General features: G+C 38.4%; 1 protein-coding gene across 1 annotated transcript in view; it reads left to right on the top strand.

Annotated features, from left to right (window-relative positions):
- The window catches only part of LOC137274581 (uncharacterized), a 195,469-nt gene that overhangs the window by 151,877 nt on the left and 25,745 nt on the right, over nucleotides 1–17,847 (top strand). Inside the window, exons 7-15 of the mRNA XM_067807847.1 lie at nucleotides 770–877; nucleotides 7,562–7,693; nucleotides 7,904–8,023; nucleotides 8,360–8,496; nucleotides 9,232–9,451; nucleotides 11,289–11,366; nucleotides 12,467–12,571; nucleotides 12,689–12,824; nucleotides 17,340–17,551. Of these exons, the coding sequence (XP_067663948.1) occupies nucleotides 770–877; nucleotides 7,562–7,693; nucleotides 7,904–8,023; nucleotides 8,360–8,496; nucleotides 9,232–9,451; nucleotides 11,289–11,366; nucleotides 12,467–12,571; nucleotides 12,689–12,824; nucleotides 17,340–17,551 (1,248 nt within the window). The remainder of the gene's footprint in view (nucleotides 1–769; nucleotides 878–7,561; nucleotides 7,694–7,903; nucleotides 8,024–8,359; nucleotides 8,497–9,231; nucleotides 9,452–11,288; nucleotides 11,367–12,466; nucleotides 12,572–12,688; nucleotides 12,825–17,339; nucleotides 17,552–17,847) is intronic.

Below are 17,847 nucleotides of genomic sequence, written 5' to 3' on the forward strand. Positions count from 1 at the left end.
GAATGTCCATTGTAATGTGGACGACCACTAGCTGGGAGTATGAGCTGTGTCCACTGCCACGGTCATTGAAGATTGTTGTATTATCTGCATGGTACAGTGTATGAGGGCCATGTGTGGTGTCCCCAGCCATTATGTTTTCTGGACATTGCTAAAACCAGTAGAAAACACTACTCATAGTTTCTATTCTCTTATGAAAATTTTGTCAACAATGTGTCAACTATTTTGGCCTTGTTCTGAGAGTTTTGTGTGCCTCTTTCAGCAGTATTCCAACAGTATCACAGTAGGGGAAACCAGAAATAGCTTCACACATTGTACCCATGTAGGGAATCAAACTCAGGTGTTTGGCATTGCAAGAGAACACTTAAACAACTAGGCTACCCAACCACCCCAATCAAACCATTCTACTCCATACTTCCCATTCATCTTTGACTTGATGTGACCCAGTTTACTCATTCAACATGACAATGTCTGTGCCTGTCTGCACAAATTGGCCAGATTTGATTGGGCATTATGATATGCATCTATCTGAAAGAATCAATATTCATTCAAACAATGCCTGAGTATTATTTCAAGTTTCAAATGAAGACTTGAGAGCTCTGTGATGTTGGTAAATCTCATTATCAAAGGTATGCTTAAAATACTTTTTCCCATGAGTGTCATTTGGATGTATAAATCTTTATTTTGACGTATCTAGAGCCAAGGGACCATCGCCAAACAGATTTGTCATGTTAAAGATTTAACCAGTTGCAGCTTTCTGTCTTTCTTGCAGCCGTCCGCCCAGGAAAGCTATGTGCCTTTCATGCCTAACGTTCTGAAAGTCTTTCTGGAGAATGGGCAAACCAAGTCTTTCAAGTATGACAACAAAACGACAGTAAAGGTGAGATACTAGTCTGCATCCATCTTCTTTGGGGTTTTTACAACATCTGGCAGCTGTTTTTGATGTTCTGATGTCATTAAAGTTAAAAGTGGACAATCTGGGGTCATTCTTTTTGTACAGTTTGAGTCTACTCCGGGTAGTTGTGTAAAAGAACAATCATATCTTTTCAGATATTTATGTCTCATTTGAACTGATGCTACTGGATTCTATTTCTGTTATTTATTTAATGTGTGCAGCATGATGAATGTCTTCTTTGTAAACAAGAGCCACTGAGACAAATTCAAGAGTCGTTGTGATAAACCTCGATTTGTCAGGAGTATTAAATTTCCTTTTTATTTTAGTCTGTTTGCAGTGAAAATGTACCGATGAATTTCACTTTCTACAAAAATATACCTTGCCAACTGAAAATCTATATCTCAGAATTTTATTCAACATAGGATAAAAGCTGTTTTACAAATGATCACAGTTTCAGTCAATATTGTTGGTTCGTTTTACAAAGGGGTATGCACATTACATGAAAATCAGAGGACAAGCAGGGTTGGTCGAAGTTAACACTTTTAACTTAGTGCACATGCATTTGCTTCTTTGTTCCAACTACTGCACCCATGCCCTTGTAATACAAACCATTACTAGTGATTTGATTCTATGATAGTTTGTTACACATCTTGTATCAATTTGAATGAAATTATGAGATTTAAATGATCAAATTACAAGGATTTGCATTCTCAATTGCACTGCATCTGTTTTACCTTTTTGCAAAAGTGACAACTCATTGGTATATTTTTATTGCAAACAGACTAAAGCATAAAAACCTTGGACTGTTGCATTCATTTTCAAGGTTTTTTGAAATAGCCAGTAAATATGGCTGGTGAATCAAATTATGCCTATGGGGAGCAGCAGTCGGTGTACAGTTATTGATAGTGGTTAGTTAGAGTTTTGGAGGTGACAACACTTCCAGAATGAAGTTGTCCAGTTGTACCTGGGTCCAAGGTATGCTCCAAGATAGATGACTCAGCAGTTCATGAAGGAAGCAGCTGTAGTGGTGTACCAGCTTAAAACTTCCCTTGGCCTGTCGTAGTGGAGACAGTGTAGCCTTGACTGAAGCTTCCACCTCATCCTAGGTCAGGTCCTGCCCCTCAGGATTTCAGCCCTAAGGGTGGGGAAGGTTCAGTCTAGGCCCTTCCTTCCTTCTCCCTACTGGTCTTCCTCAACCATTACATACTTATGGGTGAGGTTAGTTTTACATCCCCTTTGCAATGTCACCAGCACCAGAAATGGATTTCACACATTGTACCATTTGGGGAAATGAACCCTTGAGCATGAGAAGCGAACACTTTAATCACCAGCCTACCCCACCACTCACTTGTCATGAGAGGCAACTATGCTTGTTGCAAGAGGGAACTAACAGGATGGGGTGGTCTGACTCCATGTCATTGTATCCCGAATGTCATCATATCCCAAATGTGTAGATCAATACCGTGATGTCAGTCATGTTATTGTTTATATCTACAAGCCACCATCATGTAGCTGGACTATTGAGGAATCCAGTGTTAAATAACAGGAAACAAACACACTTAACATGCCAATAATGGGCTGCCACATCTGTCTTTTTGTTACTGAAGCATGTTAGCCCCTTTCTGTTGGCATTAACTCCATGAGATTATTTTGAGTCACAGGCTTTCAATCCCAGTTTCTGTCACTGAGGATATTCAATGGACAAATATTTGCCAAATTCTGTTTTCAGAAGTACTTCACAGTTCCATTATGGGGAAGTGACGAGGCAATCTTTAAGTGATTGCTGGTAAGATGAGTGTTTGACAGGTATAAGCCCCTTGGGATCGCACCACCAGAGCCCTGTAAGTGGGTTTAATGGTTGCGTGCACATACTGCAATGCGATGGATAGCCCAGATTGATTAACACTGTGACAGAACCTAAGAGAGTAAAAGCAGCAATTTCTTGAAATGATCCCCGTCATTTCCACACAAGTCTATCATTACAAATTTAATTTGTAGGAGAAAAAGAAGACGTTGTTTGAAAACTTGACTCCTTGTGGACATTTTCCAGTGGGAGACAGTGGATATGTGTTTAAATATATTGTGTATATAGACTGTGGATGAGACTGCAGTTTAGGGCATGGTATGTCAGTGCTAAAGAATAAACAATATTCATACTAGGGTTGGAAGTTAGACTTTAATCTGATTTTCTAAAGTGCAAACAACTTTATGAAATTGTGTTGCAGATGTGGGTTGACTTGGAGATGTGGATTGATTTGGAACTTTATTGTAGTCAGTGTGCTCTGAAAATAAAAAGAATATTTTTGTTGATACATTTTCAGGTTTAGGACTAAATTTCATTAGAATATTCTCCAAAGAGGAGAAGGAACCTTCATAAATACTTCAAACTGGTTCTACACAAGTGAAAAATAACATCATACACCTATCATGTTACTTGAAGAACAAACAATATGGAAAAATTAACTTGCTATATCAATATTACTCACAATCAAATATTTCTATTAATTTAAGTATTTTAGGTGTAGGAACAGAGATCCAGTTATGCTCCCAGTAAAACCAAGCTGTTTCCAAGACTGCTCATGTCATGCTGATAATCATACAGAACCATATCTATGGTTGTCCATCATTTTCACACCAGGGAAACGTCATCACCAATCGTGATCCATAATGCATTGTCCGAAATGTTATAACATGAGGAACAGGTGATAATCATGTGACTCGTCTTCACTTCTGTGATTGGTGTTGATCAAATGACTTCATTCCCCAATGGAGACATTTTAACGTTTCCTTGAAATAATAAGGTGTCACTGATTTCAGATGTTTTTTGCCATACTAAACTCACTGCAGGTGGAGATTTCTGGCATGTCTTTGTGCCATGTGAACTGAAATGGCATGCACGATGGGTTGTTTCAGAATTGTCTCATCACAATAACTTTGTGCTGAAATATGTACGTAGGACAGGAACTTCTAGACAACTGTAACTTTGATACATCACATGTTCAATATTGATGTAGGACAGGAACTTCTTGAACATGGAAGGAGAACACAGTGACTAAACTTTGAGGCAAACATAACTGTGGCTTATCATTGTTGAACATGTCAGTATTTCAGTGGATGTTACCCCCAACATCCAATATCAAGTCAGGATCAAAAGAACAGTAGTTATCCCGTGGCAGAATGTGGAATATCAAGTCATCTCAACACATACAATATATGGTGCACTATCTGCCTGTTCTTCCCCAGTTCCCCATGGGATATGTATCTTACTTCTAACTGATTTGATGACATAAACTTTGACAGATATTGATCTGTTACCAACAAATTCAATTTGTAGAATCTAGGAATCAAAATTCTATCACATTCTAGTCCTGAACTCTGTTGTTATCATTTAGACATTATAAAATCAATTCATATGAGAGTGAACACTAACTGCCATGGGACTGTTTTCCCAACAAATAGTGATGGATTAAAACTAAATTCAATTTGCAGTATGTTGAACTTCACATATCTACAGGCCATAGATCAGTTTAGGTCCAATTTTGAAATCCATATAGTGATGAACAAACATTCTGAGAGATCTGCATCACTCAAAGCTTTCCTCCCACGTAAATCTTGCATTAATGCTCTTCTAATGCCCACAGACTCATAATTTCCCACTTTTTTATGAGGTTGGAAGATAATTCAGATGATATTGGCATGCTGCTTGGTGAATCCTGGAACTCACAGACCAGGTGTAGGTGAAAACAGGGGATTTGAACCCAAATCAGGGAGTCTCAATGCTGACATGATTCCATATAAACATAGGAACAGTCAGATGGGTCACTTGCTCATGTGTTCAAACTTGCTGATGGTTTGTGGGTATTATTTCTGATCACATGTTGGAAATATTGCTGATAATATCTGAGTAATAATTCCTGATGGTGTTTTGGTAATGTTAACGGTCATATGTTGGAAATATTGCATGATAATATGTGAGTAATATATTGATGATGATATGTGGGTTATATTCCTGATGGTTTGTGGGTAATATTCCTGATAGTCTGTGGGTAATATTGCTGAAGATATATGGGTTATATTACTAATAATTAATATCTCTGATTTTTGGCTTTGTCACTGGGTTTTGTCACTGATGATTTCTGTAAAATGTTTATGACCAATTTAAAGCACCCACTCCTAATACCCCATTGTAATCTATCAATGAAGGGAAGTTGCTGCACATCTTGAATGTTTAGCCACTCTATTGGATGTTCCCTCTGAGGTTAATAACTCACAAAAAGTTGGACAAACTTTCCTCAACACTTTCGATCGACATTCACAAACTACGGTCATCTACACTTGATGCACCTGATGCATGGCCAGGAATCAGTGCTAGTGTCATCACAACTCATTATAACCATTTGTGCGATGAAATTGTCAATCAGTTAGGTGTTCACTCAATAACTTGTATAAATGAATGAGCTTCCTCACAATTTGCCAGTCTTTGATATTTTGTTGATATTCAAGTAACATTTGCAGAAAATAGACGGCTTAGTGTTTCAAATCAGTTTGTAATATGGGCTTCAATCATGGCAGTTTCCAAACGTTGTGGAGCTTGGCAGCACTGCTGTGTTCCTATTACCCTCAGTTTCATTTACTGTAGTAGCGTGCAGGATTTAACCTTAAGTCAACAGAAGTGTTGGAGATGAGTCAGCAAATATGTAATTATGAGCGCATAACAATGTTCTATTGCAATTCAGAAAAAAAAGACAAAAGACTGATGAGTGCATATACTGAGTAAGGTAGCCTTGTGGTTAACATGTCTGCTTGTCACATCAAAGGCCTGATTTTTCTTCTCAGTTTGGGTGTACAATGTGTCCACTGCTATGATGTGGGTGGAATATTGCTAAAAGCAGCACCCAGCTCACTCACTAACTCTAATGAACATGGTTAGCCCAGCGGTGTAAGAGGCAGCTACATCCACCGAAACAGCTTCAGATTGTTGGTTCAGATCGCTTGAACCCCCACCAAGATGGTGAACATGTACGGCTAGCATCATCTTCCACTTTGTATATATTCATGTGACAGGCTATCATAAAGAGTATCGTTTAGGGCAGTGTCCAGTCAACCCACCATGATGACAGGTACATGTTAGAATTTGACACATTCTGCCACCTCCAAAATGTTGCCCCAGACTTGCATTGCAGAAGGTGATTACTTCCAGCTTCACCTTTGAAAACTGTTCCACTGCAATGATGAAATTGAGTAATCAATTTATATTTGCCTTCTGTCAGCCATGATTTCTTATGGTGTCTCCATGTAGCTGGAATATTGCTGACTGCAGTGTTAAACCAAAAAAACCAAAAAAACTATAGTTAAACTGTTGTGCCATGACAAATTAACTACAGAATTATGAAGTCAATTCACTAGTCCGTTACTTCTTTTGAGTAGAGCTGCGAAACATGAAATGTTTTCTCCATTCAAAATTGGAATAGATTTGTTCATAAATGGCACCTGGACTGTTCTAGGATCAGAAAATCATTTTTGGAAAACAAATGATGTATGTCACCAAAACATTGCGACCATTTATTGTAATTCATTTACTTGCAAACATTGTAATTCATTTATATCAGTTATGAATGATTCAGTTATTGTTCCATAGATTTTTTCTAGAATGAGTAAACCTTTTTTAAAGATAACCTATTTCATCTATTTGAAAGCAACTGTTAGATTCATGTCAGTTCAGTAACATGATTATATAAACCCAGATATTTGTGGATTATTTACAATTCTGTCTTGGTAAAAATTCTTGGGAAATCACCTACTTTTTTCCCAGTCCCACAAGGGGACCCCATTCATGTGAAAAATTACTCAGGATTTATGGCTTTTTGTCCCTTGACTCGGCTCATCTTACTGTCAATTGTTCCACCGAGTAATGTGAAACTGTTAATGTACTCGGCATCTACGGAGGAATATATCAGCCTTCCATTCCTCACTGTTTGGTGTCATGGGAAGGTGACTAACATGATGACTCAGCAGGATCTAGCTTGGCCATTACAGATAACTTCAGGTAATATTTATTGAAAGGAGCTAGGAAATACTGGTATTGTCTAATCGATTCATTGACGGTGGGGTAGCTTAGTGGATAAAGCATTTGTTTGTTACACCAAAGACCCAGGTTTGATTCCCCACATGGGTACTCTGTGTGAGGCCCATTTCTGGTGTGTCCTGCTGTGATATTGCTGGAACATTGCTGAGGCCAGCATAATCCCCAACTCACTCACTTCCATGTGCAAGAAATGATTTTCAGTTGTTGTTGTTGTTTTTCTTTCAGTTTCTTCATGATTGTGTTCTCTTTTGTTGTCCACCCCTTGAGTGGATATGAAATTTGCAAATGTCATGTTAAAGTGAACAAGGGCATTTCTCTACGTTTGTTTGTGGATGTCTAGGGGTCATCCTGTCCAGATTCCTGTGCAGATGGTCCAGATTCCTGTGCAGTTCTCTATTCTGTTTCCAGAATGTGATAATTGTTGGTTGAAGTATTGATCCTGAGTCTTAGTTTGTTTCTAGCCTACTTGAACCTTTGGACCAAGCATTACATCATCCTCATGATGGTATTCTTATGTTTGTGGCTGAGTCAGCCCTGATGATGATGACAATGACGACGACTCTACATATGTTGTCTGTCTTCAGGATGTGATGCAGTCCTTGCAAGAGAAGCTGAACATCCAGTGCATCCACCACTTCAACGTGGTCCTGCAGAACATGAAGAACAACACTGCCGGCAGGATGACGCTGCTGCAGGAGCACGAGACACTCGCAGAGGTCAGGGTCACAATGGTCACCATCTTGATCTCATATTCTAATTGCTAAGTTAATCAGAGAATTTACACCAGTAAAGTTGTGACGGCAAATATTCTCAACAAATCTGACACATGGTGTTGTGTTTTAGATACTCAATTAACATGAACAACTTAAATACAATCATCCCCACAATTTGTTGCAACATAGTAACTAACAACTCCTTCTCTACAGATTGCAGCTCGCCCCGGTGCTCGACACTTCCGCTGTTTGTTCCGTGTGGCGTATGTACCAAGAGATGCATATGACCTTGTGAGGGAAGATGCAATAGCTTTTGAGTATTTCTATTTACAGGTGTGTAATGCTTGGATGGCAGCTCTTAACCTGCTTTATAAAATTATAAAATTAAAATTACCTATGGCATATTCTGACATTTCTCAGTAGTGTATACTTATGGATAGCAGTTCTATATTTTCTACATAGTTCACATGAATTTTGTCATCCAGTATGTATGCTTGAGATGAGAATAGTGTTTACATTGCAGTTGATTTTTTCTAAATATTATCATCAGATTCTAATATCAGCAAGCTTATGATTTTAATTCTTGATATGTTAGACATTTCCATTTTACTGTTATAGTTTGGCTTATAGTTTCAATACATTTATTGTACCGATGTTGGGCTGTTCCAGTGCTGCAACGATGTGATACACGAGAGGTTTGTTCCTGAGCTGAAATATGACACAGCGTTGAGGTTGTCAGCGCTGCACATACAACAACATGCCACCAGCAACAACATGACTGGCAAGATCTCCATCAAGGCTATCGAGTAAGATGTCTTTATCAAAAGTCATTAACATCATGTTTCTTTAGCAAGAACAGTCAAACCAGGTTTCTTTGAATTCAGCTTCCCTAATCATGCCTGGTGTGTATGCTTGTCTGGCAGTTAGTAGCCCGGTGAGTACAGCATTGCTTAAGACATGAAAGGATTGGGTTTGACTCCACACATTAATACCCTGGTTTCATCAGCCATGGTGAAGGTGGAATAAAGCAGAAGTGGCGTCCAACTAAGTTCCAACATCGGCCAGACCGGGTTCAGTATGACTGGTCACAAGTACCCTCTGCTGATCGTAACTCTCTCACTAACTCTTGCTTTCCATCCGGATGGACTCCTTGTAAACTAAGTCCCTGGTACTACATACCTGTCAGAAAGAGTGACTCCTACAAAAGGTCCCCTGTAACTCATTGACTTTCTACAAAGTGAAGGAGTATCTGCATGGAAAGCAGAGGTTCAAAATCCAAGCTGATCAAATCAAAAGGCATTTTAAAACGATACTCATTGTTGCCCTGCTTTGTAATGCATGGCATTACAGGATTAAACCAGGACTGGTCAGCTTTTTGGAACTGCATGTTAGCACCGAAAGACTGGCTTTTGTCCAGTCTAGTACGAACAGTTAGAGCATGCATGTACTTTAGTTTAACTTTGTGAGCGAACACGAACCATGTTACACCTCAAGTTTTTAATATCCAGTAAACCCCTGACACAACTTATGTGTGTTTTCAGGAAGGAGTGCGGTCTAGACAAGTTTGTACCACACAGTTTGATTGAGAACATGAAGGGCAAAGACCTCCGCAAAATGCTAAATCAGTACCTTAAGATGAACCAGTCACTGACTGCACCTGGACAGAAGCAGCTGACTCCACTCCAGGCCAAACTACATTACATGAAGATTGTCAGCGAACTTAAGACCTTCGGCAGTCGAGTCTTCATGGTCACGTTACTGGTGTGTATGGTCACTTGCAGTTTATAGGCTGGTGCTATGCAGGCCACTATATATTAGGGATGTCACTATACATTAGTTTCATAAATTGGTATGTATCATGTTACCCATGTCACGATTCGATATGTATTGTAATACCTACTTATTTGTAAATAGAGAATACTAAACTCTGTCCTGTGTAATACCTTATTTATGAAATGAATGAGTGATTAGATATCTAAAGAGTGAAAGTGAGTTAGATACCAATACCATTTACAAGTTTCATAAATATGGTGTTACATGGGATATAGTTTAATATTTTATTTATTACTCACCCAACATTAGCAAAATAATATCAAGCTGAGTACTTCATTCTTAAGAATTCAACGAGTGTGGTGACACTCAGCTTTCCATGAGTCAAGCAAGGTCTAATACTATTGTGACAGAGGTATTAGCATTGTAACTGCATAACTGTAAAAACACTTTGGTGTCATACATGTGGCATCTCGCGATGTTATTACACAATGTGTAATAACTTTGTGAAATTATTAAACAGTGATATCATCAACAGGCGAGTAAAAAATTTACATACATTTGAACGTTAATATTTCAAAGTTTATAACTGTCCATAAGAAGATTAAGCAGTTCTAATTTCTCATTTTTGTGTATGAAAAATAATCATTTATAACTCTCCTATAAACATGATACCATTGCAAATGTTACATGAACATATTTAGACTGATACTTTCTAAACTAAATATTGATACAGTTTTGAAAATGATAATTGTATTGTCTTAGAAAAAGTGTATTGTGACATCCATAATATATATTGTTCTTTTCCTTTGATGAGAAAAGTATAGCCATTATATGTTAAGTTTGCTATCAAAAGATGCATAATATCAACAATCAACCATTTAGACATAGTTCACATCACATCCTTGTAGAAAAATGGTTCACAATTTGGTTGAACTATAGTGGACATAGACTGAAATGCTGTCATAATATTGAAATACGTATTAAATCATGTTCTAAGTAAAGTGACATACTTTGTGACACATCCTTTGTGTGATTATTGAATTATGTATCAAATCATGATCTAACCACAGGGACATTGATTGATCAACATCTTTGCATTGTATCAAGATTATTGGATCAAGTTATTTTATGTGAGATACATGTTACTAATAAACTGCAGCGTCTTCAATCTTTTCATCTGATGTGACATTCAAAGACATAAGTTCTTGTAGTTAGAGTCATCCCAGACTTCACTGAACATACAGTTTCGTATTCTGCTGACAGATACGTACAGTCAGATATGTTTCATACATCAACCAATCATTCCACTGCTGGAAACCAGGGAAAATATCAAATGGAAATTAACTTAATTTTCTGTGGTTTTCCTCAGAATGGATCTCTCAATTCCGGTCTGTCTGAAAATCATGTGTTTGATGATTATCAGGTCTGCCATCTTAGATTACCTTCACAATGGCATCCAAGTCTAGACTGTTGGTAATTACAGCGTCAAAGTCTCCTCTCTTACTGGTGGTGCCCATTGATTGTCAGTGATCTTGGATACAACCTATACACACTATAGATGTACATTCATTGATAATGATCATGTGAATGGTCAGTGAATAGTGATTGATCAATAGTAACGGCCATTCATAACTTGCATGGACAGTCATATGACCTTGAATTATCATTGACTGTGGATAGCAACTGATTATGACTGATTCTGGATAGTGTTTGATCAAGGATAGTTTATGATAATGGGTAGTCATTAATCATTGATATTTGACTTTGGAAAGTTATTGACCTTCCAACCTTCTGATAAGAGAATTCCCCACATATGATGTTCCAGGATCAGAAGACAGAAGCCATGGTTCTGGTGGGTCCGAAGTCAGGCATCAGCGTGGTCACAAACATCAAGTCCTACACGGTACAATAGTGAGAACGTCCCAGTTAACTGTCTTTGCTGGACAGTCAGTATAGGGATTGTTGACAAGGTCCCAACTACAATATTTGGGATCCTGGGGTTACAACCACTGACCTGGGTGCCGTTCTGCTGACTGCCTTTAACAATACATCATTTGTAAACTCCTACAGTCACAATCTTATGACATTACATTATGACATTATAATCGGCATACTGTTCCACCAGTCTTAACCAAATCAATCGTAACATTAAGATCCAATGTATACGTTGCTCATGACCAACTTAACCTTGCTATCATCAATCACAGAGTAACCAAAATGTGGCATTGATATTCTACCTGAAGAAAAAGAGCAAGCATTTCGTCATCAACGTACCCTGAAATACCCCAGGAAATGTACATATATGGTGGAGAATTCTAAAGGCAGCATGTTTTTCAGTACCACATATTATGCCTGATGGCCAGCGTTCACATGTGGTTGCCCCTGAAATCAAGGTGATCACTACCCTAATATTTTGCTCATGTTTTTTTCTCCATGATTACAATTGGTTCCAAAACTACTTCCATTGTCTGCTAGACTAATGAGGAGATAAGGGAGATAACTCATGCATTGCATTTCTCTATCTCATGCACAAAAGAGTCTTGATGTAAGCTGGAATGGGATTGTAAGATCGGGATCGACTATGATCAACCGAAGAGCAATCAGTGCAACAGGTGTTATTTTTAGCTAAGATGACTGTAAAATTGGTGTAGTTTGAGAAAACTGATCTTAGGTAAGATCAGTTAGTAGAATGGCACCCAGGTCATCCTTGTCACCATCTAGTTGCCTCAGTGTCATCGTGCTGACATTGTTCCTGTTATCAAGCCCAGTGATCTGCAAACCTCTGTCATCAAACCTCAGTATTATGATTGTGGGACAAAACAATATCCAGGCACCAATTCGAAATATTATTAATTTGAGATAAGCCTGGGTTTGACTATGTCTGTGATAGATGTGTACAGCATTTGAGCTGATGAATTGGAAAGGGCATCGATTGTGGGAAGGTTTCGCACAGTGTGATTCAGACTAGTTACCATGTGTAGTGATGCTGTTTTGGTGTTGCAGTTGTCCCTGTTGGCGGAGTTTGACCAGATCGCACGTGTAAGGGTAACAAAGGAGGGTGAGAACATGCACAGGGTGGATATAGACCTCACTGATGAGAAGGCAGAGGTCAGTACATGATGATGATGATGTTGATGATGATGATGATGATGATGATGATGATGATGATGATGATGCACATTTGGAGGAAGTGGTTATCAGAAAGTTTCATTGCCTCTTTTCTAGCCAATCAGCCTTGGACTGTTGACGGAAGATGCCCAGAACTTTGTATGCATGGTGTCCGGGTACTACAAGATCTTCGTTGACCGAGATAAACGCATTGTGGAGACAACACAGGGCAAGAACACATCTGACCCAGATGGTAACATTTTTTATCATGACTAATTATATCTGAAATTTATGAAAGATATTCCATGCAAGAATCCCTCCAGCTTCTTAACTTCCTGGCCCACATTATGTAAAGTGTTTTTGGTGCCAAGAAGATGGTAACTCCTGTTCTGTAACATAGACAATAAGATTGTCCTAAGCAATAAGGGCTTGCCTGGATGTGAGAAGGTGATGACTATAGGCTGCTGGAGTTGTGAAGGGAATGACTAAAGTCTGCTTGAGCCAAGAAGGGGATGCGTATAGACTTCTAGAGTTGAAAAGGAGATGTGTAAAGGATGCTAGAGCTGAGAAGGGGATGCTAGAGTTGAAAGGGGATGAGTATTGACTTCTAGAGGTTAGTATAGTACACTACATTAACAGCCATGGTGAGTGCATAACACAGCCTATGATGTTCAAAGGATTGAGTTAACTCTTGGAGCAATGCTTGGAATTTCATTGACCAGACCTGTTTTTCCTTTCAGAACATGGCTTATTTGGAATAGCATGTCTTTGATTCACTACTTATCACATGCTAAGCAGTTAAGGCTTAATTTGTGAAGTTTGTTTAATTTCATCAGCGATTTGACTTATTTCAGACACCATTGCTTATTTTGGCTTTGCGCATGTAGTGTTCTGACTTGGCTTGATCATGTCTGTGTTTAGCTTCAAGCCTGTCACCTTCCTCTCGGTTGAGTGCACCTATCGCCAAGGGAACATAAACCCTGTCCCTTAAAGTTAAAGCCTTTGCAGTTCACCTCACACTCCGACATCCGCCTCAAATTGAGGGCACAAAATAACATGGCTAGAATCCATAAAAATTGCCATAAGATCTCATTTTCAGTTAAATCGATCTCTGACAATTGAAAAAGTCAAATGGCTCAGAAACATTACCTTTAGATAGTACACGATGTGAGTGGCAGTGAGGAGAATATTAAACAGGAATGGGAGGGTTTTCTACTTCGTCTTGCACACTGAACACATGCAATGCTATCAACAAGGGGAAGTAACTGTGATCACAAGGAATGTATTGATCATCCATGGTCAAATTTCATTACACCTCTAAATTCCATCTTCTTCAGTTTATAACTCTGTGAGCTTGGCATTTCCAGTCATTCCATTGAAGTAATTTTCACTTGAGCAAAATTCTTTTCAGTTAAAGCCAATTTTAAAATTTATTACTGCCCTTCTCAGAGCAATCCAGAATTTCATTTTGGAAAAACTTAATTAAGTAAAACAGCCAGAGTTGTATCTTTTTCTTAGTTAAATCAACATGATTGGAGAAGAAGATTTAGAAGTGTGAACTCTTGTACAAGTTGTCCAGGAGGTTCTATCTCATTATATTTGTGTGATTTCATAAAAAAATATTCTCAACAAGGAAGATTACATGCAGAAACAAAATCCAGCTGTATAAAAATCAGTACTCTCCGAGTTTTAAATCCAAATGTAGAATTAAGTCTCACAACTTGTTTCAACCTGTCTCTCCAAATCTGACGATTGTTTCTGGTAAGATGGCTGTCTCTGATCTGCTTTGGATCACTATGTGGGATTTCTTCCCATGATGCATCATGGTGTTATTTCTATCGACTTGATCTCTGATGCCTGTGGTTACACAGCAGTTCACTGAAACTGTAAACAGGGAAACAACCGGGAATGGTTTAGTACCCCAGCACCATCATCTAATTGAAGTTCCTGCATTGGATAGATTTGTGTTGCATTTATATGTTACAGTCGGATTGTGAAATCACTTATTTCGCAAAATGACCAAAAAGTTCAGTCATTTTGTGAAATGACTTAAGACTGTTGCCACTTTGCACCATTAAGTGCAACAACACAATCAATATCCTTCATTCATTTAATAAAATTTCAATTCATTGAAACGTGGTGGACAGGGGTTTGTGAGGTGTGTCTGCTCTGGACACAGCAAATGTCAAACAAACAGATGTAAATGCTTCAAAGTCAAGCTGAAGTGTAACAGTCGCTGCCATAATAGTTTTAACCATTAGTGACAACAAATGATGTTGAAATTATGATCCACTTTGGTAGATTAAGTTATTAAGTGAACTTTCATAAAATGACTGAAGTATATTGATTGTTGTTACACAGAATGGCTGACTCTCAGTCATTTCACGACATGACTGAACTTTTGTGTCATGTCATGAAACGACATGTCACAGTCTGACTGTAACATATATACTTAGTGTCTAATTAGTGGAATCCTTACTTATGGCTACTTCTAAACAGTTTTTAAAAATCATATTAAATTCTAAATTTGGGGACACTAGGCCTAATGGAGGGGCATAAAAATTAATACCTTTGCGGAGGGTGATACAATACAGACACTGTATGGCAAAATGTGCAGTGCTCTTCAGCATCATGAAAATTTTTACAAGGACATGGGATGGATTAATGATGGTGATTATGTACAGAACCTAGTACACTATTGTCTGCCCCACAAGGCAGTGAGGTAGCCTGGTGGTTTAAGTGTTTGCTTATCACACCAAAGACCCATGTTCTATTTCCCACATAGGGTACGGTGTGTGAAGTCCATTTCTGGTGTCCCCAGCCCTGTTCTTACTGGAATATTGCAAAAAGCATTGTTATGCTAAACTTTTTCACTCTGACCCAGCTAACCATGTATCAAATGACTGGTCTCACAGCAGGATGTACCATCCCAGCAGCACCACCAGCTGAAAGAGGCAATTAACACTCCCTCCAACAAGGTCAATTGTATGGCAGTTTACTTCAGCCTCGGCTGACATAATTAATTCAGTGAAGGATCACTTCATTTGACCAAAAGCACTTTGAGGGTCATATTGAATATTTACTGGTCTGAATAATTGTGGAAATGTCCACATTTAAGTAGGTATAATTGCATGAAATGAAAAGGGAAAATTTATCACAATTTTTTTTATAAACCTTACAGAACACAGAATCTTCTGCATCTTATATGTGACTGTCAGAGTGCCACCATGTGTATGACCAGTTACATTACCATGAACCAATTCCGTCAGTATGATTTAGAAAAATATGTCAGCTTGTACACTTCATCTCTTGTAATTTAGTCATGGACCTTGCTACAACCATTTACCAATATTAATCACTATATAATGATCTCTGATAGTGCTAACTAAACTCACTCACTCACTTAATGGCTGTCTACCAATATTTTCTTGCAAATGTTTTTATCCATTTTTGACTACATTAATTAAATAATCATCCATGGATGATCCAGGATCAATGAACAGGACTGTTCTAATTGTCCTCCTGAAGTTACATACTGTCATGTCAAGTGTTCTTTTGGTGCCCACTCCGATAGCTGCCCACAGCAACTTGAGAAGAAACACTGTGTAGCTTTTCTAGGAACCATGACAGACATTTTACGTGAAGAACATATGGATCCTCCTTTTTTTCAAGAACAAAAACCATAGTGATAGTGCTGTGATATTGACTTTTGAATAAAATCTAGGCTTTTGCATCCTTTTTGTTTTTTACCTCCAACCTTTCTTAACTTTCTAAGTGGCACTTAATACAATGAATAAAGGAGAAGACATGTTTGCATTTGAACATAGTACTGTAAACATATACTACTGTGTATTCCTTTATCACGACCATGTGGGACTAAATAATAGGGAATCTCATACAAATGTCTTATCATGCCAAACATGGCCACACTCGAGGATGAAGACTTTTATGGATAGACAACTTCTTTGTTGCAGTGGATGCAACATTTTGGGGGAGGATTCTAACATCGTTATCATCTTTAACTTGTTAACGGTATTAACTTATTAACTTATTAACTTGTTAAAGAAGTTGTCTGTCCATACAAGTCTTCATCCTCATCATACCAACTTCTGCATGCCACTTACAGAAATGTCTACACTCATTTGTAATAGATTAAAACATTTTAAGGCTTTGTCTTAAGTGTGAGATTCTTATTATCCTATAAGAAGTATATGTTTTAGTATAAACTATTTTGACCAGTATGGGCGTAAAATGTAGAGCTTTTCAGCCATGATGGCAGAGGTATTAGGTTATTCATATCCTTTTTATGTTTTTCTCATCTGCGGCTTCCAAGAATAACAGAGCATTCAGGCAAAAACTAAGAACAAACCATAATAAAATGAAAAAGAACGTTTTTCACTTAGTGTGTAATCACCTTGTGAAAATTGTAAAACTTACTTAACACAGAAACAATTCTTTTTGAATTGTAGACAAAGAAAACTGAAGATTATGTGAATGTTTTCTTGAGTAGAAGGGTCTTGTTGTCGCATCGGGGCAAAAGTTTCCAAGTTGGAAAACTGAGGGAAAAACAGCTTTTTACTTTTACATGTTGGAGTGAACATTCAGCATGGATGGGAGATGTGACATCCTAATAAACAAGGGTGTGACTGGTCTGCAAGGCTTTAGGCAATACAGGGAGATAATGTTCCATTTCACCCAAATGACTCTTGCAAACAGTTTTTTGTTGAATATTGTAAAGGTCTGTCTGTATTCTAATCTCATGTTCCAGTACCAGCCTACAGCAGCAAGCACCGGGTGAAGGGAGCAAGGTGGACGTACCCAGAGGACCTGGTGTCGGAGGTGGTGGATGCTGGGCAGGTGCTGGAGGAGAATGGCCAGGTGTTGGAGGATGAGAAGCTGATTGACTTGGGTCAGTCGCCACCACCGTACACAGAGAACAAGGAATACTTGGCCCAGATCAAGCAGGAGCTTGGCATGAAGGTACCTAGGGTCTGCTTTTGCCTCCTTACGTGGGAATTCCTCAACCTGTCAGTCATTATGTTTCGTTAAGCAATGCTTTGAACAGTTTCTCCATGACATGCCGTGCCACCCTGTTATGGGAGAAAATCTTAAACTAATGCAGGTCTGAGACATTTACCATATTGGGTGTGGAGGATCCCATGGATTGCTGCCTATGAAATCTGCAAGCACTGGAGTGTATGCTCCAGGCTGAACCACTTTCAGGTTGCCATTATATTGCTTGAGATATGCATCAAACAAGTAACAAACAAACCAAT

This window comes from Haliotis asinina, chromosome 2 (assembly GCF_037392515.1).
Source record: "Haliotis asinina isolate JCU_RB_2024 chromosome 2, JCU_Hal_asi_v2, whole genome shotgun sequence".
Taxonomy (NCBI): domain Eukaryota; kingdom Metazoa; phylum Mollusca; class Gastropoda; order Lepetellida; family Haliotidae; genus Haliotis; species Haliotis asinina.